Source organism: Doryrhamphus excisus, linkage group LG10, assembly GCF_037039965.1.
Source record: "Doryrhamphus excisus strain RoL-2023G ecotype Guam linkage group LG10, RoL_Dexc_Guam_v1.1, whole genome shotgun sequence".
Classification (NCBI taxonomy): domain Eukaryota; kingdom Metazoa; phylum Chordata; class Actinopteri; order Syngnathiformes; family Syngnathidae; genus Doryrhamphus; species Doryrhamphus excisus.
Window position 1 is genome coordinate 12,128,482 of NC_136366.1, and position 24,565 is coordinate 12,153,046.

A 24,565-nucleotide genomic window follows, 5' to 3' on the forward strand; every position below is an offset into this window, starting at 1 on the left:
TAGTCCACTCACACATACACACAGATAGACAAGCAGAGGCGGCTGTTAGAGAGGGAAGACGTAATGGTTTGACTCCTGTGTGCATTTGCGATGATTGTGACTCCTGCGTTACTCTGCACATTCCTTAAACGGGAGGCGTAATGAAGGTAAGTAACCCCCCCCCCTTTATTGTCTCGAGACTTTTGTTTTTTCGACAGTTTTGTTAGCTTTACGCACCGTGCTGCAGCCTAACAGGTCATAATACCTCAGTAATAATATTCGGTTATTGTGTTTAGTATTGTGTTATGTAAGGAGACACGCTATTGGTTGTTTTTTGCTACTTGTCATCTCATCTATTTGGGGTTATTTAGTGTTTTTTAAGCCATGCATGGCTCGTTGCGAGAGCCAACAAGAGGGTATAGAGTGTATTGTGCAGCCTTGCAATGACACCCCCCCCCACCCCCCACACAATCTCCACTTGCAGAGTTCAGTGTACTAATAAAGCCTCTGCAGCCGCCTTCCATTCATTGCAATGCTGTAATCCGCTCTAAAGAGATAGCCGAGGCGCGCACCAAAAAAGGGGGGGTGGGGGGGTTGCATGATATTTGGGGAGACGCGAGGATCACCCTTCAGGTATAGACCGTGTGTGTGTGTGTTTGTGTAGTGGAGTGGAGTGAAGATGCAGGCTCCGGCGCTCACGATGAGGCAATGACGTCATAGCCTCACCATCAGCAATACATGCAAGGACATATGTATTATTTTTGCTCCTATCTTACGTGGCTGTGGAAATACAGAATATATCTCAATTTAGATTTATAAATATGCATTAGATTCGAAATTAGATGCACCTGCAACATCAGTACAAGAGCTTTATAAAGATAATCATTATTGAAATGGTTATATTTAATGGAATTATTAGATTTAAATTCCTGCCATGTGAGTTATATGGGAAATTGACACATAAAATTAAATTATATGTAAACAATTATATGGAAAACCATCATGAATCATAAAAAAGGATAAACAAAGATAATAATGTTGAATGGGGATGGATTTAACTCCACTGCATGTTGATTTGTGTACGTGTTTTTGTGCTTTGCAGTGGCGTAGCACCGCACTGCATCATACTCACAGACGTTTCCAATGTTTTGAAAGGAATGAGTGGGATGCCTACAAGTACAAGAATTATGTCTTTGTTAAACACCTGGATGTAAAAATTGTTTGCTGTATTGCGCTGCAAAATATGACCTCTTAAGTCTTTAAAGACAGACATTCGTCAGACGCTTGTGGTAGCTTGGATGACTTACATTGTGTACCGTGAACTTGCAGCATTTCTCTTATATAGTTCTTTTTGGGATTTGCAGTTTTTTTTAATTTCTGTATGTGATTTAAAGGGGAACTGCACTTTTTTTAAATTTTGCACATCATTCCCAATCCTTATGTGAAACATGAACACATATTTCTTTACCTTTTCTGTGCATTATAATGCCAGAAAACTAGTTAATATGAGCTAGTTTACAATGCTGTCATTGGGATACACCTATTTTGACTATGTTGCATGGTTTGCTATACATGCATTAACACGTTCATCTGATGATAACATGTAATAGTTGCAGTATCTTACCCTATTCTGATGATTTAAAACACTACCCAAAATGCTTTCCTCTGCACATTGATACTAACTCCCTAACCTCGCTGGCCGCTCGCCTCAGCGTCATTCACAGACGGTAGAGCGGATACCAGGCTCTCAATTTCACTACAAAGACTCAGCAATATGCTCGTTTGCTGTCAGCTTGACTGGAGCACACGTCTTGTGCTGGAAGACACAGCCATCCAAAGAGAGCCGACATCGGAAGTGTTGTCGCTGTTGTCGCTGTTGTTGTTGTTGTTGACAGAACTAGCTTAAGTATGTGTATCAAGATACTGCAACTATTATATGTTATCATTTTTGTACGTTAGGGTGCATTAAAATTTGAATGGGAAATTTTAAATTCATAATATCAATTTGGCTGGCATTCCATTTTTTCTAATGAACATAAAAATGTCTTTTGCAAGTTTTGAGGAAATCCATTGAGATTTCCGAAACTTTTGTAAAATTTCGGAAAATGTGCAATTTCTAGTCTAATTGCCAAAAGTTGACCTGGAAATGTTGAGTACAATGAACTAGTATACAGCATCATTTTCTATGGGGTTATCAAAGGGGGGCCAGACCAAAGTTGTTGATGTTATGCTTGCTCAGCTATTAGCTAACTGTCATTAGCAAACTGTAGCTAGCTAATGTTAGCTACAGTACATTCAATGAGCACTAAACAGTGTCTAAAATAATAAATGGACAAGTGTATATCAGATTATGTAGGACTACAGTACTACTCTCAATAAATATGAGGCATCAGTAATACTATAGCAATACTATATTACTGTTGTTGATGTTATGCTTGCTTAGCTATTAGCTAACTGTCATTAGCAAACTGTAGCTAGCTAATGTTAGCTACAGTAGAGGCAATGAGCACTAAATACCTATAAATATGACTACAAATCATTCAAATTACAAAGACAAAACCACAAATTTGATAGTAATATGTAATAGGAGTATAAATACCAACAAAAACATAAAGATCACCTCAAATCTCCATGGCGACCATTGAACTGTTCACCACTTTATTCCACAAAAACAGATGTATGGTGGCACCCCTAAATAATCATTTATTGGAAAAATATTTTGTATGTGTTGTTTCGACATATATTGGAACACTTTTAGTACCCAGCCATATAAAAATTCAATAATTGTGTTTTTTGATGCACCCTAGTGTACGTGTTGATCAAAGCATGGATATCAAACCATGCAACAAATAGGTGTATCCCAATGACAGCGTTGTAAGCTAGCTTGTATTAACTTGTTTTCTGGCATTATAATGCACCGAAAGATGAAATAAATGTTTTAATATTAAGAATTGGTAATTATGTGCAAAATTCCCCCCAAATGCAGTTTCCCTTTAAGTATTTTTAATTTGGAGCGTTTTCCTCTTGCATGTGTGTTATGGTTTGGAAGTTTTGGGGCTTTTCTGTGCATTTGCATTTCCACCGTAAGTACCAGCTCTCAGTAATGTAAGACATGAAACACATCATAAAGACGGTAACAATGCTAGAGGATGTTTGCATGCCCTCTAAGACCATGCAAATGTGTGTTGTCTGTTTTATTAAGTAAGGGATTGGTTAGTTTCATTGGAACCCGTGTGTGTGTGTAGACAAGGATTTGTGTGACATTGTGCTGCTACAAGTCAAATGTGCAGTGCACGAGCGAGTAATGTGTGTCAAATCTCAAGTGTGAAGTCTGGAATAAATGCAGATAAGAAAGATTTGTTCCTGCATAATAAAGAGATTTAGGCGACCTGGGGCGGATTGAGCCTGGAGTTGGGTATTTTTTTTGTGTGTGTGTGTGTGTGCGGAGAATAAAATAGACTGCTGCGAGGATTGCCCCATGCGACACGCCAGAAACTATATGACAAGCATCAGCAGGATTCTCCCCTTATGGCTTGTCTTTGTCCTTTTCATAAGCGATTCAATATTCTGCTTTAATTTGACATTTGATTGAAGCGCAGCGGAAAAGCTGCTTTTCAATATTTCAGCCAGATTAACCACGTCCATTGTTGTGCTGACAGACCATAATGTTGAAAGTTATAAGCAAACGCTCACACCTGACAGTTATGATCAACGTAGTGTCACTGAATGCACCACGCGTTGGATGCGATGAATTTGACGTGTGTTTTTAAATGTATAGTTAGGTTAACATTGCAAAGCGCATAGCACACTTGTTGTTGTGATAAAAGAGTATGCATGTATTCTAATTCTCATGTATTATTAAATAATTATCATAAATAAAGCAGACGGTATGACAAATAAACCACCATAATAATAAAAATAGGCACTATCTCAAAAGGATCCAAATTTTATTAATAGAAATAGTTTTATACAAAATCATGTGATTATGAAACTACAAAATAATTTAGTGATTTGTAGTCTTAATCCATTAGGGTGGCGGGGGTATGCTGGAGCCTATCCCAGATGACTTGGCGAAAGGTGGCATACACCCTGGACTGGTTGCCAGCCCATATTAGTTTAAAAATATATATAAATTAAATGAAATAATACAAAATGTTTTAAAAAAGTAAACAGCATCACAAATAAACCACTATGATAAAAAAACTTTTTCATACAAAATTAAGGTTTGCGGTATGCTAAATTATGTCTCTAGAAATACTACTTCATATGAAATTACGTAACTAGAAAACAGTGGTGTCCAAAGTGTGGCCCAAGGGGCCGTTTGTGGCACGCAGTCAGTTTTTTATTCCCACCTGATATAGGGCATGTCACGGTCAATTGTGCAAATTAGACGGTGACATCATCCGCCATCTACGCTCACACCCGTCACAGTTCGAATTCATCCTTGTGGGAAACACCGAGCCTGCAGGGCGAGACCTTCCCCTGGGCCCGTCGCCACATATACAGCCTTGTTCCTAAGATTACATAAGACGTCCCTAAGCAGGCGGCTGAGGTCACGTCACATCACACGGGGTGTTTGTGACCAGTCGGAGCTGCCCGGGAAGATGAGACCTTTTACAGGAGCTGCTGGATTCCATTGTCTTGTACAAAGCGTATTCATTGTATTGTTACCAGTCTATTTCTTCACAGTATGTCTGCTATTGATTCACATCGGCTGGTAGAGAAGAGGAAGATGAACAGAACATTTTCTCTCTCCTGTACTCGCCCCCCCCATCCTTCTCTCATCTCTATGCTCCCTATCCGACCATCTGTGCTTCATATGTTATTTGTAAGTTGTTACAGGAAGTAGCAACATACTACAAAAAGACAAAAAGAAGAGATTTGTTGGCATCACCTCACACAGAGATCCTTAAAGTTACATCACCATAAGACATTTGTCTTAAAGTTGGAGCCTATCCCAGATGACTTGGCGAAAGGTGGCGTACACCCTGGACTGGTTGCCAGCCCATATTAGTTAAAAAAATATATCAATTAAATGAAATAATACAAAACAGCATCACAAATAAACCACTAAGATAAAAAAATATACATCTTTTTCATACAAAATTAGGGTTTTCTGTATGCTAAATTATGTCTCTACATTACCATAAGTTACATCACCATAAGACATTTGTCTTATGGTGATGTAACTTTAAGGATCTCTGTCAATGTGTTACAGGCAGTTAGGCTGGCAGCAAACTTTAGGGGTGAAATTAATTAAATTGAATTAACAGCGCCACCGTGGGGAGTATTTTACCGAAAAACAGAAGAAGTACATGATTTGACAACGTTTCACTGTTTTGTGTGCAGTGGTTCAGGAGTACAAGAGAAACTACATTAATATTGTTAGTATTTTGTTGCTAAGCAGAGTTCGTGGGGCTTAAACTTAACTGCCCCGTGCACTGCAGAAAACGAGGAAATAATTAAAATCAAGTCATAAAAATACTGTTTCAGTGATATACATATTTAAACGGCAAACACGATAATAAAAAGTGTTAAATCGTGATGTAATAATAATCATTTTAAAATTATTTTTTAATTTTTCTATCATTTTTTTCCCCGGTCATTATCATAATTAACTTTGTGCTCCACAGGCGGGGGCCTCGTCCATGTGGGCATCATGTTGCGGGTTGCTGAACGAGGTGATGGGCACGGGCACGGTTCGGGCACAGCAGCCAGGCTTCGGGGCAGGGGCGGGGCCTTTCCGCTTTGCCCCCAGCGCCGGGTACTCCACGTACCCCCCCACCAGCTCAGGGAGCGCCGGACAGCTGTGCAAGGCCTGCGGGCTGGCCTTCTCCGTCTTCAGACGCAAGGTAAACTACGACGTCCATTCTAGCAAGTACCCATGCCAATATGGAGTACACGGGGATGATGTCAGCGATGACTAACATCAACAGACTCGAGCGCTAATCCATCTCGGTCAACATTTTGTCAGCTTTTATCAGAATTATGTAATCATTGCGTGCATTGAGCGAGGAAGGGGACTCTTAGCGCTTGCTGTATTTAAGAAAACACAACATTAACCTGTATGATTATGCAGTCAAAGTGTCGCACCGGGTGCTGACAGTATTACTCAATCCCCAAAGATAATCATGCTCACTTTTGACTCATGTTTCATTTCATCAGCAGGAAGCAGAATTTGCATTTAATACAGAGCCTTTGTGGCATTAAAGGGGACCTTTCATTCATTCATTCATTCATTCATTTTCGACCGCTTATCCTCACGAGGGTCACGGGGGTGCTGGAGCCTATCCCAGCTGTCTTCGGGCGAGAGGCGGGGTACACCCTGGACTGGTGGCCAGCCAATCACAGGGCACATATAGACAAACAACCATTCACACTCACATTCATACCAATTAACCTAGCATGTTAATTAGCACCTCCCAATGATGGTGGAATCGAACCCTGGTCCTCCTAGCTGTGAGGTCTGCGTGCTAACCACTCGACCGCCGTGCCGCCTAAAGGGGATCTATTATATTATATTATTATTTTTGGCCCTTTGTATTGAGCAGCTGCTAATGCTCTACTCAGCTCCTGAGGACTTCTGGACTACTGCCGAAGCCCACTTTTTCTAATTTTGTTAGTATAAAGGTTGATAATAAATATCCTTTGGAGAGCTACTTGAAAAGTAATTAGCTGTTGAAGTACTGGTTGGAGAACTCAAAGAGCGGTAATGTAGTTTTTCTCCAACATCGGTAGTAGAAATGTGGTCATTACATGTTTTTGTGGGACTACCTGTGTTTAAAAAACTCGGGTAGACCCATTGACTGTGGTGGTGAAAGGCTATTTTTGCAACTCCAGAATTTGCACCACCCGCTCCCTGTATGCACACTCTATAGTGCTACACAAACAACCGCTTACTTAAGACAAAATAAACACATTATAAATTGTTACTTACAGCTTCTGACGCTTCAACATGACATTCGGACTTCAGCAATAGTTTGGCGGACAGCCCAGCTTCCCCCATGCAAAGCCGACAGCCGGTACTTGGGCATGCCCATATTAGGAAACCTGGATAACTGTGATGTTAGAAAAAGAAAACTCTCTGAAACCAAGCATTCAAAGCCATCCCAAACTTCTTTCAGGGCTCAATTCCAAATGTGCAAACCTCATGATATGAAACGTTGGCATCATTTAACACGGTGTATGTTGCAATAAAAAACGCTTGCAGAATGAGACGAGATGCGGTTCTCGTGCAGGTGGACCCCATGATGATTGATAGTTCTGGGTCAAGTCGCATTAGCATTTGTGTTTATCAGTACAAACAGCAGCTGCAATGAGCCCGGCGCCACCTTGGGGGCCGTTTTTAAGGATCAAAGTTTTGACGGATTCTATCTTATTCATGAGGAGAAATAAATATGCCGACACAAGTCAGACATGCAGACATGTAGTATTTAAAGACACTGGATTAATTATGATGTTGGAACGCCGGGAGTGTTATTCAAAGGAATGACTGATGACACGTCTCCATGCTTCCTCGACAGCACATCTGCTGCGACTGCAAGAAGAGTTTCTGCGCCCTGTGCTCCGTGCTGCAGGAGGACCTGCGCTGCTGCGCCACCTGCCACCTCCTGCGCGGCACTGCCTTCCAGAGGCCGCGCCTCATGCAGCTGAGGGTCAAAGACCTGCGGCAGTACCTGCTGCTACGCAACATCCCGACGGATACGTGCAGGGAGAAGGAGGACTTGGTGGACTTGGTGCTGTGCCATCAGGGGACGAGGGAAACTCCCAGACCTGCAGTGGAAGAGGAAGAAGAGGAGGAGGATGAGGAGGAAGATGAAGAAGGGGATGGAGACACGCACGAGGGGGAGGAGGAAGATGACACGGACAGTCTCCACTCACATGGCGCCTCGCCTCCCTCCCCCGCTCGCTCCGCCTCGGAACAGTCGGTCGGCTCCGCCTCTCAGGGAGTCGTGCTCAGCCCAAGTGACAGCTCAGGGACCCCCAGCCAGGTTGGTGCACACGCACACGCACACCTTACATCATGCCAAGTCAGTCTAGCTCTCTAATTACCACCTAGGCTTTCAGCATGATCTAGACTAGAGCTGTCCTATCTAGTCGATTGTGGTGTGTCCCACCTAGTCTTTCAGCATGAACAAGCCTATAACGGTCCTATCTAGTCTGACTGGTGTGTCCCACCTAATCTTTGAGCATGATCTAGACTAGAGCTGTCCTATCTAGTCAGATTGGTGTGTGTCACATCTAGTTTTTGGGCATTAACTAGACTAGAGCTGTCCTATCTAGTCAGATTGGTGTGTGTCACATCTAGTTTTTGGGCATTAACTAGACTAGAGCTGTCCTATCTAGTCCGACTCATGTGTGTCCCACCTAGTCTTTCAGCATGAACTAGCTTAGAGCTGTCCTATCTAGTCCAACTGATGTGTGTCCCACCTGGTCATTGAGCATGATCTAGACTAGAGTTGTCCTATCTAGTCCAACTGATGTGTGTCCCACCTAGTCTTTCAGCATGAACTAGCCTAGAATTGTCCTATCTAGTCTGACTGGTGTGTCCCACTTAGTCTTTGAGCATGGTCTAGACTAGAGCTGTCCTATCTAGTCTGATTGTTGTGTGTCCCACAGAGTCTTTGAGCATGAACTAGACTAGAGCTGTCCTATCTAGTCTGATTGTTGTGTGTCCCACTGTCTTTGAGCATGATCTAGACTAGAGCTGTCCTATCTAGTCCGACTGATGTGTGTCCCACCTAGTCTTTCAGCATGAACTAGCCTAGAACTGTCCTATCTAGTCTTACTGGTGTGTCCTACCTAGTCTTTGAGCATGATCTAGACTAGAGCTGTCCTAGCTAGTCTGATTGGTGTGTGTCCCACCTAGTTTTTGGGCATTAACTAGACTAGAGCTGTCCTATCTAGTCTGACTAGTGTGTCCCACCTAGTCTTTCAGCATGAACTAGACTAGAGCTGTCCTATCTAGTCTGACTGGTGTGTGTCAAATATCACCCCAAAAAGTAACTCCTTATATAGAATGAGCTCAAACAACCTCGCTCTAATTTTGGTGAGGTGAATAAACGCCCCAGGTATGATTAGAAAATGTACACTAGTTAGAGTTAGTTACTAAATAAAATCTGTAAAAAAAGACTGTAAAGTAGCAGAAATGTGCCTTTTTAAACTAATAATTAGCATTGATGAAGCCTGGCCATTGTCCTTCTGTTGACTATTTTTGCCTTTTGCACAATCAGCATCATTCCAATTTCGAGATGTACCACGTGGTCGCTTTGCTTCCACAAACAACCACGTCAATGTTTCCCTCGTGTTGTCTATAGACTATGACAAGGCTGAGCTGCAGTAGTCATGTGACAGCTGCAAGCAGCACCATTTACTCTCTGACTCTGCGTACGTGTGCGTGTGTGTGTGTGCGCGCGCCCGTGTGTGTGTGTTTGCGTGCGTGCGGTCCAGCCAGCCAGCCATGCAGCTTAAGCCCTTTGCCTTTTTTTAGGTCGCTTACATAGGCTGAGTCAGTTACGTAAGGCAGGTTGAGAACTCCCCACAGCAACGCAGCTGACAGCAAAGGCTACTTCCTGTGTGCTTGCCATCATGCTGCTTCTTCTCTTGTTTAGAGTGGAATATGGCCTAAATATAGGTCAGCATGTAGGAAAATAATATCATATAAAATCCAATTAGTTGGATGAATTAATTCAGTTATTCAAGTGTAAGCAATAGAATATACTCACTGGACATATTATTGGGTACAATGGCAGAAATGTTGCCAGTGCTAACAGACATAGTAACGCAATGTTTAATATTATTATGTAATAATTAGTAATAATAGTCATAATTTAATAATCCAACAAATAAATGGTAATGATTTGCTTGTGAGGAGGATGTTTTGGTTTGAGTAAGGGTGTGATTTCTGGGCAAGGACCCATGTCTCGCACCGCGACGCCAATGAATGCATTATTAACACACAGGAGGAAGATGGAGGAGTAATGTGATGCAGATAGACTGCACACACACACACACACACACACACTTAAACACTATTTTTAATCAAGTATTTCAACAATAAACTTTCATTTCATTCGTTCTCCTTTCATCCGGCTAATTCCTGACCTCCACCTTGAAAGAGAGTCATTATCAAGCATGAGTGAAGGACTCCATGTTTCAATCTTTTTTCTTGTAGGAGATAACTGAAGCAATGTAAAAATCTGTTTTATGACAATGAAAGTCATATCGAGCCGGAAGGAAATGATATTAATTGTTTGATATAGTCAAGGATGAATCGCAGCTTTAATGTTGTCCATTGCAGGAGCACGAAGACACGCCCACAGCCTCCCTCCTCAATCTTGACAACACTGAAAATATCATCGAGGTATCAAGCTTTTTTTTTTATTTGTATTTTTTTAAATTATTAATTATTATTTTATTTTATTATTTTGTTGTTGTTTTTTTTCATTTTTTATTTTATTATTTCACAATATTTTATTATTTTACAATATTTTATTATTTCACAATATTCTATTATTCTATTATTATTATTTCTATTATTCCCAACAGACCATAATTGTCTATAATTCCCTATACCATCCTGGCAGGTCAGCCCGGCGACGCAGAGGAGAATCCGGGCCTCGCTGTCCGACCTGGACAACGAGGCCGCCATTGAGAACCTGTCGGTGCGTCAGCTCAAGGAGATCCTGGCTAGGAACTTTGTCAACTACTCTGGCTGCTGCGAGAAGTGGGAACTGCTCGAGCGAGTCCATCGACTCTACAGAGAGAACGAGCAGAACAGGAAGTCCAGTAGGCAGCCATTTTACATTTTAATATGACAATATTGTGATGACTTTTCATATTATGTGTGAGAAATTTTGTTTTTCTTTTTTCCCCTAGTGGAAAATGTGAGCATTACTGCAGGTAAATACTTTTTTTTATCACAATTAATCACAATCATATATATATATATACTCTATAGAATACTACAGTACTATGCACCCTGTATTTTTCATAGAGAATACTGAGTCAATTATTTTCTAGTGCTCACGATGTCTAAATAACCTCTCAGTACCCATGCGCGGGCTCACTCTTTTTGGCACTCGGGCATCGAATAAACGGCCCCTTTATGGTCACTTTAAACGCCAACTGTCTCCAGGTTAGCGCCAATCCAAGGTAGAAAGGGCGGGTCAACATGGCTGCCAGGTCAAGCATTCACAAGGCTTATTTTCTATGATTACATCTACTCTATTGGTGTCATTTGATGTGTATTTGTACCTCAGACTGGCTCTAACCTGGAAACAGCAGGTGTTTAAATGGTAGTAAAAAAGTAAAGTAGTGTGAAATGTCATTTTTCACTGCTAAAATATGTGTTATGGTGTCCTGAGCACTTTAATAATTAACAACATCAAGCGAGCAGGAGGGTTTCGGAGGGGGAGGAGCAAGGGGGCATAGCATAGGGTCACGAATCAGTGACATTTTGACAGATGTGGAAGCATGCATATCTCTAATATAAAGTCAAAATTCTTCTGCTTGATCAATATTACAAATATGATCTGGTTTGCTACTTCCCTCGAGTTTTAAACCCCCGCCCTTTCTCGTTTATCTACCAAGTGGTCGCATATCCTCCACCTGTGTGCAACAGTGGAGATGGAGGTAAGATGTTATTTGGTTCTTTATCATTTCCACCTCCATCTCATAAGGTCTTACGAGCATCATCACATCACGCCAGCATGTCCATTTGCGTCATCATCCTAGCTCCTCTTAAAGGGCCGGTTCGCTCATCATGTGCGTCTTTGCAGACGGCGTGAAAACTCAGCTGTCCTCCGACGACAACCTGTGTCGCATCTGCATGGACGCCATCATCGACTGCGTTCTGCTGGAGTGCGGTCACATGGTGACGTGCACCAAATGCGGCAAAAGGATGAACGAGTGCCCCATCTGCAGGCAGTATGTGGTGCGGGCCGTGCACGTGTTCAAGTCCTGAAACTGTGAGTCAGGTGACGTCCACGTGGGACTGTAACGGGACAGTCTTGATGTACGGTCTCCACATCTTCTAACTCTGTTTTGTTCCAGCTTTTTCGAGATTTCACGTCCACTTGAAGTGGATCAAGTGGGCAGGCAAGTGTGATGGCAGGGTTTAGAGTCAACACGGTTTACACACTCATGACTCCTACTGTCAGTCAACTATAATATGTGCAATATCGTCAAAAAGGAGACTTATATTGTGTTGTTTTTTTTAAATATAGAAAATGTCCATTCATTGTCATTTTAGCAGAAGGGTGTAAGATGCCAAATAATACGCCTAGACACAGCCCATTTTTTGCTTTAGCATCTCATAGCCAGGAAGCTTTGGTGTGTTTATGTTGTCATCGAGAACCATAGGAAACAGTTTATAATAAGGGTGCAAAAATAGCTCATTTCTAAAGGAAGTTTGGCACACATCGCTGGAATGAAATCTATGGAAGCCCGTTTCCGCCAAAAAAAGTCCAATTATGAAATAAAAAGTTGACTTTTTTTTTTATTAAAAGTCCTAATGGTGAGATAGATAAGTCAAATTTATTCATTCATTCATTCATTTTCAACCGCTTTTTCCTCACGAGGGTCGCAGGGGTGCTGGAGCCTATCCCAGCTGTCTTCGGGCGAAAGGCGGGGTACAGCCTGGACTGGTGGCCAGCCAATCACAGGGCACATATAGACAAACAACCATTCACACTCACATTCATACCTATGGACAATTTGGAGTGGCCAATTAACCTAGCATGTTTTTGGAATGTGTGAGGAAACCGGAATTGAACCCTGGTCTCCTAGCTGTGAGGTCTGCGCGCTAACCACTCGACTACCGTGCCGCTGTCAAATTTATTATAATTCAAAATTTTTTCATGTCATCATTAGGACTTTTTATCTCGAAAATATATAGTATATACAGTGTTCCCTCGCTACATCGCGGTTTCAATGACCTGCTGCTTTGTAGCGCAATTTTGCATCGTGTTCTACATCCTTGTGGTGTATTAGAGCGATCTATCGTTTTTTTTGTCTGTTATTGTATTTATTACTGCTACAAGTAGAGGGTGTTGTATACTCATGTGGGAGTTGAAGACATGTCCAGCTGGACTAAAGATGTCATCCTTGAAATACAGCCACAAGAGTCCTGATTGGCTAAGGGAGAATCCGCCCATCCTGATTGAGTGTAGACCACTGTCAATCAATCTCTTTCGTGCAGTACTGCCGTGTTTCCTGTTCTATGATCGCTAGTTGTTTGCTAACGTTTACACATGATGATGGAACGCAGAAGCTACGTGGCAGTAGGATAACAAGGATACAAAAACTCTACAGCCAAACAGCACCAGGACGAGGTACGGTCAGAGGAGTGAAATACATGCAATTCACTCAATTTCCAACCTAACCTAGTCCAAAATTAGTATGAAACAAAAGAGAAATGTGAAGATATTATTGTCTGTGTATGGTGAAGCGTTTTATATCATTGTAAAAAAAAACAACAAAAAAAAACAGGTTGGCTATTTTGTGGATTAACTTACTGCGGGCTATTTTACGGGCGACAAATGAGGGAACACTGTATTATATTACAATTATTAAGGCAAATATTTGTTTCATTTTAAACACAAATAGGCTTGTAATATTATGCATATATTCTCTCCAAAAATTATATATATTTTTCAAATATATTTTTTGCCAAAAAAACGTCCAACATTATTCTCTTCGTTATGTTATTTTCTTTCCAGCAAGTTACGAAAAACATCACAGAAAACCATGTTGTTGTTTGTTTGGTTGGTTTTTTTGCAAATTCATTGTTTAATCCACAAAAAAACCCTACAAAGCTCAGGTTAAAATGCTCAAACATTGCCTGTTTAGTTATTAAAGGTGGACAGTTTAACCCTGGAACGAACTTATCCTATTCCCATTATTTCCAATGGTAACATATTGGATTGCATTTTGTAGCATCACATTGTGTTGGACCTGAAAAGGTTCCACTGAAGTAATGTACAAAAACATTAGGCAAGTAAATACATATGGTAAATATGATTTTTTTACTAACGGTGATCATAAATACCTTTTGTATGAGTGGTACCCTTATTTTAAATGGTTCTAGTAATCCTCTTTCATTTAGGATTAATGAAATAACAACAAAGCACCAAGCAATAGCGTCAATTTATGTTATGCAAAAGGAAGCAACCTCATCCACTGTAATCATTGGTGTGGATCACATGTAAGTGTAATGCATAGATAGCTTCTATTGTTGATGAAATATATGTCTATTTTTCCATGCACTATAGCAGGGAGGCTCAAAGGTTTATGAACAGAATGTATCGCTGCTGGGTTTTTGTCATTTAAACATTAAATATCTTCATGATCTTGGTTGATTTATGTCTGTTTTTTGGGTTGTTGGTTTTTTTTATTTCAATGCTGCAGTCATTTCATAATGAAAGATGTCATTCACGGGCAGCTACGGTCTTAGCAGAACAAGAGAAGAGGTTAATCATGAGCACTCATTATCCTGGATCGTCATATTTTGGAATGTTGGACCTTTTTATTTTGGTAAACAAACAAAAAGATTTATTAGAGTCAATAAAATCCAGTACAACAAAAGCTGTGTAATCCTCTTTTTTTGTATTTCAAATGTCTCCAAAAGCGGACAGAACTCTTGCTAAATGTCTTTAAATGTGTATGTACAACATGTACAGGAAGTATAGCAACGTATGAGGTTTAACAATACAAAATAAGGGTAACATCAGTTTGCACTCTGTTGTGGTAAAAAAACACAAACAAAAAAAAACCAAATACATATATACATTTTTGTAATTATGGAATTATATAAATAGTATTAGCTTTAGATTCTATACTGTATATTTTCATAATATATATATATATGTATAGATAGATATTGAAATTATTTTGAATGTGTACAACTTCCAACAGCCAATACTGTATTTTCTCACATTCTGGTTTTGATTTACTCAACTACAGAGAGGACCAGGCATCTATTAGTTGAAGTATTTTTTTTAACGTTGAACAATTAACATGAAAAGTGGAGTTTTGGAAAATCAAATAAATACTATAAAAAATACAAAAATCGGTGCGGGGGGGAACACATTTAGAAGAAAGTACATATAAAGACATGGCAAAAAAAGTGCATCTGTTTTTAGTTTGTAGTTTTCCAGTGAAAAATAATTTTCCCTCATTGTTTTGGGGGGTTATTGCCAATGGAGTTTAACCAAACTTTCAAAATAAATGATGGTCCAACTATTTTTTGGCCCGTTCTTTCAATATCATAAGCAAAAAAAAAAATTTGTAATAAATACATTTACATTTTCTCACTTGCATTTTAATCAGACTAGCTGCCTTTTTATGCAAAAAGTGGATGTTCTTTTTTTTTCCTTGTCCATTCATGAGAATGACAGCTTGGAGTGTTCAAGTGCTGCATGCTGAGCTAATATACTTCCTTTAACAAAGAACAAGCATGATGGACGAATGACGGACACTTTTCTTTGAAGCAAGAAAGGAAAAACATCTACTTATACACTTGACAGCAGGGCTATTCAACTGGCGGCCCACGGGCCAAATCCGGCCCGTGAAGGACATCAGAGCGGCCCGGGAGTTGGTTTCAAAATAAGAGAGCGACTAACATTTTCGCAGCAGATTCCTAAAAACACCAGTGTGATGTCCTATAGAGGATCTTTGACTCGTGCTTTTGCAGTAGGTTCTTAAAAACAGAACAGCATTTATGTCCTATAAAGGATCTTTGACTAGCATTTTTGCAGTAGGTTCTTAAAAACAGCAAAACGTTGCTGTCACATAGAAAGGATCTTTGACTATTATTTTTGCAGTAGCTTCTTAACAGCAGAGCATTCTTGTTAAATAGAGCGGATCTTTGACTAGCATTTTTGGACGAGGACCCACTCATGTCACATAAAGGATCTTTGACTGGGATTTTTGCAGTAGCTCCTTAAAAAGAGCAGAACACTCCTGTCATCTACTGTCTGAGATCTTTGATGAGCTTTTTGCAGTAGCTTCTTAATAACAGCAGAGCATTCCTGTCAAATAGAGAGGATCTTTGACTAGCATTTTTGGATGAGGACCCACTCACGTCACATAAAGGATCTTTGACTGGGATTTTTGCAGTAGCTCCTGAAAAAGAGCAGAACACTCCTGTCTTCTACTGTCTGAGATCTTTGACTAGCTTTTTGCAGTATCTTCTTAATAACAGCAGAGCATTCCTGTCAAATAGACAGGATCTTTGACTAGCATTTTTGCAGAAGCTTGTTAAAAAGAGCAAAACACTCCTGTCATCTACTGTTGGAGATGTTTGATTATCGTTTTTGCAGTACATTCTTTAAAAGAGCAAAGCACTCCCGTCATATTGAGAGGATCTTTGACTGGCGTTTTTGCAGTAGATTCTTAATAACAGCAACGCACGCCTGTCAAATAAAGAATCTCTGATCTGGGTTTGGGGAGGGGGGGGGGTTGCAGGAGGTCCTTAAAAACCAAAGAGCGCTCTTGGCATAGAGGATCTTTGACTGGTCTTTTTTTGCATTAGGTTCTTCAAAACAGTAGGGCGCTCTTGTCACTTCTGTTACATATATAGAGGATCTTTGACTAGTATTTTTGCAGTAGGTTCCATCGAGCCTATCTGTTTTTTTTCCCCAAGCATTTCTGTCATATCGAGGACCTTGGACGAGCACTTTTGCAGTAGATTCCTAAAAACAGCACAGCACTCCTGTCATATAGCAGATCTTTGACGTACGTTTATAAAGTTTCTGTTGAACGGCCCTCGTCTCCAGTGATGCATGAATATTCATCAGTAAAGGTGCAAATGAAATACACAATGTCACATATCTTCAACGAAATACGCTGCAAAAGAAATAAGAAAACGACCTCCCAAAAATAAAGAGCATACTGATTGATTACCAATATCAATATTAGAATATTATAGAAAGGCTTTCTGATACAAAAATAGCACTCTTGCAATGCAATAAGTTTTGCATTAGAACAGAACAAACACACACCGTCATGGTAGAAAATAGTCAATAAATAACTTTGAACACTTAGGTGCAAAAACAACAAACAATAAAGGCTTCACATTAACATAAATGTTTTTTTTTGTACATTCTGGCTCAGTAGTTATCAGGAGGAAACAACACACAGTGCCGTCCTCCATCATACAGTGTACAGTGGCGTGCTGCCCCCGTGTGGACAGCCCTTTAATCGCCTGTTAAAAGCTTGATCTTCTGCAGCAGTTTGTCCTCGATGAGTTCAAACTGCACGCTAACGGACATCTCCGCCACAAAGCGCTCGCATCCCTCCTTGCTCACCTGTTTGCAGTAGCGCAGGTCGATGTGGCGAATGCTCCCGCAGCGCTTGAAGTAGGTCAGCGCCTGGTCCGTCACCCTGTTGCACACTGAAACGAAACAGTTTGGCGTTTAGTAAACAGCACAGTTCACTGTCCATTTATGATACAGGCTGTAGATTCAGAACCAACCCCAAAACCCCATTAGGAGGAGCATTTTTGATTTTTACCCATCAGCTGTTCTCGTAACGACACCTTTAATTATTAATGACACTCCAGATATAGAAGATGATTATTTTTAGAACCTGAACACTTTCATGTTTGAAGCAAATACCTCATATAGTGACCCGGCTGTGTTTATTCACTCAACTGCAGAGAGGACCAGGCATCCATTAGGAGTGAGACATTTACAATTGCTGGAAATTCTGTACATTTTCAAAATAGTCAGTGCACTACTTCAATGAAACCAGCAGAGGCGCTGTTGAGTCAGTCCAACTGCTAATTTATTCATTCATTCATTTTCTACCGCTTTTTCCTCACGAGGGTCGCGGGGGGGAGGAAACCAGAGTACCCGAAGAAAACCCAGGGTGGCCGAGGGTGGAATCGAACTCGAGTTTCCTAGCTGTGAGGCCTGCATGCTAACCACTTTTTCCACCGTGCAGCCCCAGAACGTCAACATTGATTCATTCATTCATTCATTTATTTTCTACCGCATTTCCTCACAAGGGTCGCTGGGGGTGCTGGAGCCTATCCCAGCTCCAGCGGGGCACACCCTGGACTGGTGGCCAGCCAATCACAGGGCACATATAGACAAACAACCATTCACACTCACATTCATACCTATGGACAATTTGGAGTCGCCAATTAACCTAGCATGTTTTTGGAATGTGGGAGGAAACCGGAGTACCCAGAGAAAACCCACGCATGCACGGGGAGAACATGCAAACTCCACACAGAGATGGCCGAGGGTGGAATTGAACCCTGGTCTCCTAGCTTTGAGGTCTGCTCGCTAACCGCTATACCACCGTGCCGCTATGCTACGCTATGTGTGAGTTCAATGCAATAAGACTAAACATCAACATACCGGATAGGTTGATGTCCGTCAAAGAGTCCCGGGTGGTGGTCCCGGCAGCGGTCAGGATGTTGACTGACTGGTCTGTGACGTGGTTGCAGTAGCTGAGGTCCAGCTTGGACAGCGAGGGCATGTGACAGATGATGAGGCGCAAAGTGGCGTCCGTGATGTCCAAACCGGCCAGCCGGATGTCCTCCACGTTGCGCAGCTTGCTCCTGTTGTCTAACTGGCCTTTTAGAGGACGACAGATTAGACTAGGTTTGGCCACAATAGACCACCACAATGTATTCCACTGCCATAAAATTATAAACAGCTCTCAGTTATGATGCTTTAATGCATCAGATAGACGCTGGATGCTACCTGGCCTGTTATCCGTAGGAGGTGAAAGTAGGTCCCGCATCTGGGCATCTTTCAGTCCTTCCACCCACTGGACATCCAGAATTCTCAGGAGAGGACAACTGGATGTGCAAAGAGCAGAGACGGCCACCCATGAGCACCCGGACACCTGGAGTACCCGTAAACCTGCAGTGGAGACATCATCAGAATACAATAAATCTCATTGGCTTAAACCTCAACAAGGACAGAACATTTAATAACTAGTATAACATTTATTTACTACCACTTATCCTCACAAGGGTGCTGGAGCCTATCCCAGCTGTCTTCGGGCGAGAGGCGGGGTACACCCTGGACTGGTGGCCAGCCAATCACAGGGCACATATAGACAAACAACCATTCACACTCACATTCATACCTATGGACAATTTGGAGTCGCCAATTAACCTAGCATGTTTTTGGAATGTGGGAGGAAACCGGAGTCCCCGGAGATCGAACTTGGGTCTCCTAGCTGTGAGGCCTGCGCGCTAACCACTGCGTCACCGTGCAGCCATTTCACACAACTGATTTCACACAACTGATTATCAATTATGTCATCCCTAATTGATGGGTATAGCCTGTAACGCAAAAACTCTCAATTAAGGTGTCAAAAACAAAAACATTGGCATCAACAGGTGGCTGTAGGCAACCTCCGAATGCAGTTTTTTTTATTAACTCCACAAGATGAGAGTGGCTGCTTTTGAAGTCTAGGGTGGAATTGAACATGGGTCTCCGAGCTGTGAGGCCTACGCGCTAACAACTCGTCCGCCGTGCTTCCAACTAACCAACTAGTGTAACATGCAAAACAAAATGTAGCTACCACCATATTGTTACATTCTAAACGTCTAAACGAGTGTACCAGGCAGTCTGTTGATGAGCCAGCTGAGTTGCTTCTTGGAGATGTTGGTCCAGCTCAGGTCCAGCGCCACCGGCTGCCTCCGAATGATCCCGCTCAGCATAAGGGGCGTGATGGACTTGCAGCGGTTCAGATTGATGCGCTTCCACAGCCTCTTGTCGCAGCACCTGGACAGTAAACAACAAACACGTTGAAAAGGCGGACCAGTGTGTTGTCCCATGATGCAACTCACCATCTGTTCCACGTCCTGCACACGCGCATGCACACGCAGAGATCTCTGTGCGTCAGGTGGCCAAACACAGACATCCAGGTCTCACGCCGCATCACATGCTCCTCGCCGTCTACTAAGGGGAGTCTATCGGGAGGGGGGCTGATTGGAGGCGGGCGGATGACGTGGCGCTCCATTTGGACGCATTTGGGCGGGGAGCGACAGGGAAGTGGACGCGGCGCTATCGGAGTGTTCCGGTTGGAGCTGAGAGGCGAGTGGCGCCGCGGCGTCCTGTTCTGCTCCTGCCCGCTGTGTCTCAGCCAGCCCCCAAGATCGCTGCTGCCGTTGTTGAGCTGCCATTTTGGATTGGACACCACTATGTCGTTGTCGGGCTCCACCTTAACCGGTCTGTGGTTTTGATTGGACAGGAACTCCTCTGTCTTTTGTTTGGGCCTTCTGTTTTGAACAGGTCCGCCTTCCTCCACTTTGTGTGTTCTCCTATTGGTCGATTCGTGATCGTCTGTCCTCTGATTGTTTGTAGCGTCTTCCGTTTTGTCTTTGTTTGTCTCCCTGTTAGGAAGGCGTCTGCAGTGAAGACGAGCTTTTAACTGAGCACCGACATCCCCCGGCTCGCCACTGGGTCCAGCTCTGTGGTCGCACCCCTCTCTTCCTGCCGACGTTCTCCTTAGCGGACTTAGCAGGCCTCCTTTGGATTTGTCCAAATTATAGTCCCCTTCCTCATCTTCATCAGCGTTGTCAAATTCCCTTTTCTCCTTGAAATGGATCCTGTGCAAAGAGAACCTGTCTTCCTGGCGGGACTCCTGGATGTCTTCGTACTCGCCAAGGTCGTTCTCGGTCTTGATGTGTCTCAACAGCTTTGCAGTCAAAGGATCGTCCAGTTTGGGGAGCTTTTCAAAGACAAAACAACAACAACTCTGGAGTTTTTTCTGTATCGTTGTTCTGTCTAAAATGCTACCCTTACCTTTCTTTTCACGTTGCCAGGTTCATCACTTGTGTCAAACAGTTTTTTCTTCTTCCTCAGCGGGTTGTCCTCCTGCCTTGGAGGCCGGGGGGAACCATCCAGGGACAGCAGGGGGTGTCGCTTCTTGCTATTCTCTTCCTCTTTCCTCCTTGGAATTTCATCTCTCTCGGCTTTCCTCTTGGCGGTGTTCAGAGCGTTAACGGTCGCCGACGCCAGCAAGGGAGAGTCGGCCTCCTCTTTGGCATCCCGGCTTTGACGCGGTTCTTTCAGGAGGGAGCCCGGGAGGTTTGACGCATACTTAAATCCTGGGCCCCTTTTTTGCTTTGAGGCCAGAAGATGAGAAAAAAACAGAAGAGTACTTTATTTCTCTTGTATTTTGATTTAACTATAATAAGCATGCATGCATGCGAGTCCATACAGATGCTTACTTTTCCAGTTTTACCAGCATGATTACACTTGGGACATTCCCAGCAGTTTGGCAACTCATCATTGATAACTCCGCTTGAATCTTTCACCTGCATTAAAGAATCAATGTCAGGAACCAGTCAAACAGGATGTGTACACTTAAAGAACTGTACCTTTAAACAGTGAGGATGGACGATCTCGTTGCAGATGGAGCACTCCATTAGCATGAGGTTGAACTTCTCCTCTTCCCCCTCAACAGTGTCCTCCTTGCCTGCTTCTCCACAGACCACACACACAGCTGTGTGTGGCAGGACGGGCTGAAAATTGACATTTCAGATCAGCAGTGAGATATCTACACCAGGTATGGATCTGGATTGAGCTGACATTGAGCTGACATTGTCCTTCTTTACACACTGTAAACTAGTTGAGATTGAATTAACAGCGCCTCTGCTGGTCATATGGAATAATGCACTCCATTTTTGCCTCAATTGATCAGCAATCAATTTAACACACCGCTTCTCACGAGGGTTGCGAGGGTGCTGGAGCCTATCCCAACTGTTTTCGGACGAGAGGCGGGGTACCCCCTGGACTGGTGGCCAGCCAATCACAGGGCACATATAGACAAACAACCATTCACACTCACATTCATACCTATGGACAATTTGGAGTCGCTAATTAACCTAGCATGTTTTTGGAATGGGGGAGGAAACCGGAGTACCCGGAGAAAACCCACGCATGCACGGGGAGAACATGCAAACTCCACACAGAGATGGCTGAGGGTGGAATCGAACTTGGGTCTCCTAGCTGTGAGGCCATTTCACGCAACTGATTAATAAATTATGTCATCCCTAATTGATAGGTGTAGCCTGTACCAAAATACCGTAAATGCTCCTATTATCACCCGGGTTTGTGGTCTATAAACGCAAAAACTCTCAATTAAGGTGTCTACTTAACGCCAGGTCAAAAACATTGGCATTAACAGGTGGCTGTAGGAAACCTCCGAATGCAGTTTTTTATTAACTCAACAAGATGAGAGTATGAGCTGTATCCAGCAGCTTTATCTACCTCTGCATGCACTGTTCAGCTGCTGGTGTGAAACTAATGCATGTTAGAGGCGGAGTACACCTTGGACTGGTTGCCAGCCCATTGCAATCCTTGGTATTGACTGCTTGACTGCTATCACAACATTGGTTCTGTTGATGGTATGTTCTTTAATTTCCTTTCCACTTTCTCATGAACTCGTAATCATGATAACAAATTTAAAAAAATAAGTTGTTACACATAGTGAATTGTCAGATTCCAGAAATAAATCACCTCCCGTCCGCTTTGTGGTTTAGATAAACACTCCGCACTTAATTAGAGCATTCACTGTATTGCTATCATTTCAAGAACAAGAAACCAAGCAGTACTCATTGGAGTCACCATAGCAACCACCCGGATCAGTTCTTAATGAACGACTCCCACATGGCCACACTAAAAATAACCATAAAGCGGCAACAATAATAACAGAGCAAAGCAAGAGCAGAAACAACTTACGGCGATACACTGCCTCATGATGCACGACTGCTTCATTCTTCCCGGCCCGCCGAACTTCTTCATGTCTTTGCAAAAGTGGCAGTCACCACACTCCGTCCGCAGGCACGCTTCACACTTGCGGCAACGCGTCCGTCTCCTCCTTGCGCCAGAGGTTCCCCGACTCGCCGAGAGCTTAATCGCAGAAGCCGGGGACGCCGCCATCTTGGGTTTGGGACGATTTGGAGGCCGGGTCTGAAAGGGAAATACATAACGTAAGATTGCTTCACTGATCACCATTATCTTAATGGAGGTGCCATTTTGCGCATTTTTTTATATATATATATATATTTTTAAACGGTATCGATATCAGCTCATACTTGCTTCAAAACGCGGATCCTATCCACACATCAGCTCCGGATTCAACTAATGGATTATCGGGATCGGTATCAGCAGCATAAAACCCTGATCGGAACATCCCTAAATAAAACATCAAGATATGTCGTATAAAGGACGCTCCTTCCAGCAGTTATTAATGATAACTACCACCTTGAACCATATGAATTAGAGCAAGGGAACCGGGCCTGCTCAGGATAACTTTAGACAATATGTCTCCAATTTCTCTCAAATATTGTCGACATCTGTTAGTGATCACTTCTCCTTCGCTGCAGGGATAATTCATACACATTACAGGTGTGGCATATCAAAATGGAGCTTTAGGCTGGCCACAATAAAAGGACACAAGGCCAAAGTGTTGTGTTTATATTTTTGATTACTGATTGTTGATTTGTTGTTCATTTCCTGTGTATAACATGTTGGAAGAAGCACAACACTGAAAGCAATCCCGGCTGCAATATAACAGATGCATAGAAACAGGAGTTTGAACATAGAGAAATTCCATCAAATTTGATTTTTAATGGTTCATTCATTCATTCATTTTCTACTGCTTTTTCCTCACGAGGGTCGCGGGGGTGCTGGAACCTATCCCAGCTGTCTTGGGGCGAGAGGCGGGGTACACCCTGGACTGGTCACCAGCCAATCACAGGACACATATAGACAAACAACCATTCACACTCACATTCATACCGATGGACAATTTGGAGTCATCAATTAACCAAGCATGTTTTTGGAATGTGGGAGGAAACCGGAGTACCCGGAGAAAACCCACGCATGCACAGGGAGAACATGCAAACTCCACACAGAGATGTCCGAGGGTGGAATTGAACCCTGGTCTCCGAGCTGTGAGGTCTGCACGCTAACCACTCGACCACCGTGCCGCCCATTAATGGTTCATTTCCAATGAAATGTGGTCAAATGACACTACTGCTGAGGTAGAGGATGAAGAGGAGAACGCATCCGTCAAGAAGGTCCCTGGAGGCGTCTTCTACATTTAGCACCATGTTTCTACTTCAAAGAGAAATGCTGCTCGTTGCTACGTTTCACACACTCGTACTTGCAGTCATTATTGTGCGTTAAAAGAGGGATGGAGTGGGAAGGGAAGCTCGCTTACATTTCCAACAGTGTGCACTTACAATGTGCTCTATTTCGTACAACTGACTAATGGAGCTGCCTTTGATCTCAGTCATCATTGCCGCTAATGTATTCTACTCCCTTTCTCGCACACACACACACACACACACACACACTTCTTAACACACAGTGTGTGGACATTTAAAAAATGGGGCAAACGGATAAAGCGTTCTCAACAAAAACAACAAATGCTGCAGATCTTGGAAATCAAGATCAGATGTCTCGGAGTGCAGATTTTTCAGCATAGCAACAGCCCAATTCCTTTCCTCAAACAAAAGAGCCTCTGACACTCACACTTGGAACCAATAAGATGTGTATTGACAGAGAGGAGGCATACAGTACATAGCGCAGTGTATTATTCCAAA

The 24,565-nt window shown here is 42.5% G+C and overlaps 2 protein-coding genes across 4 annotated transcripts in view; one reads left to right on the plus strand and one right to left on the minus strand.

Moving 5' to 3' along the window:
* Positions 1-14,330, plus strand: rnf34b (ring finger protein 34b). Of its 2 annotated transcripts, XM_058052076.2 has the most exons (8): positions 1-146; positions 5,613-5,831; positions 7,503-7,970; positions 10,280-10,342; positions 10,566-10,767; positions 10,858-10,881; positions 11,572-11,613; positions 11,760-14,330. In XM_058052076.2, exons 1-8 carry the CDS (start codon positions 141-143, stop codon positions 11,942-11,944), a joined length of 1,209 nt encoding a protein of 402 aa, XP_057908059.2. In that variant the 5' UTR covers positions 1-140; the 3' UTR covers positions 11,945-14,330. The 2 variants fall into 2 exon arrangements, with proteins under 2 accessions (XP_057908059.2, XP_057908070.2); XM_058052087.2 differs by lacking the exon at positions 11,572-11,613.
* The window catches only part of kdm2bb (lysine (K)-specific demethylase 2Bb), a 19,753-nt gene continuing 8,925 nt past the window's right edge, over positions 13,738-24,565 (minus strand). Inside the window, exons 13-21 of one of the 2 annotated variants that reach the window (XM_058052023.2) lie at positions 22,695-22,925; positions 21,332-21,475; positions 21,182-21,268; positions 20,754-21,074; positions 19,796-20,679; positions 19,567-19,730; positions 18,696-18,857; positions 18,348-18,566; positions 13,738-17,374 (exon numbers count right to left, since the gene is read on the minus strand). In XM_058052023.2, coding sequence (XP_057908006.2) covers positions 17,178-17,374; positions 18,348-18,566; positions 18,696-18,857; positions 19,567-19,730; positions 19,796-20,679; positions 20,754-21,074; positions 21,182-21,268; positions 21,332-21,475; positions 22,695-22,925 — 2,409 coding nt within the window. In that variant the 3' untranslated portion in view covers positions 13,738-17,177. Of the gene's footprint in view, positions 17,375-18,347; positions 18,567-18,695; positions 18,858-19,566; positions 19,731-19,795; positions 20,680-20,753; positions 21,083-21,180; positions 21,269-21,331; positions 21,476-22,694; positions 22,926-24,565 lie in introns of both variants that reach the window. The other variant, XM_058052013.2, reaches the window with a different exon arrangement.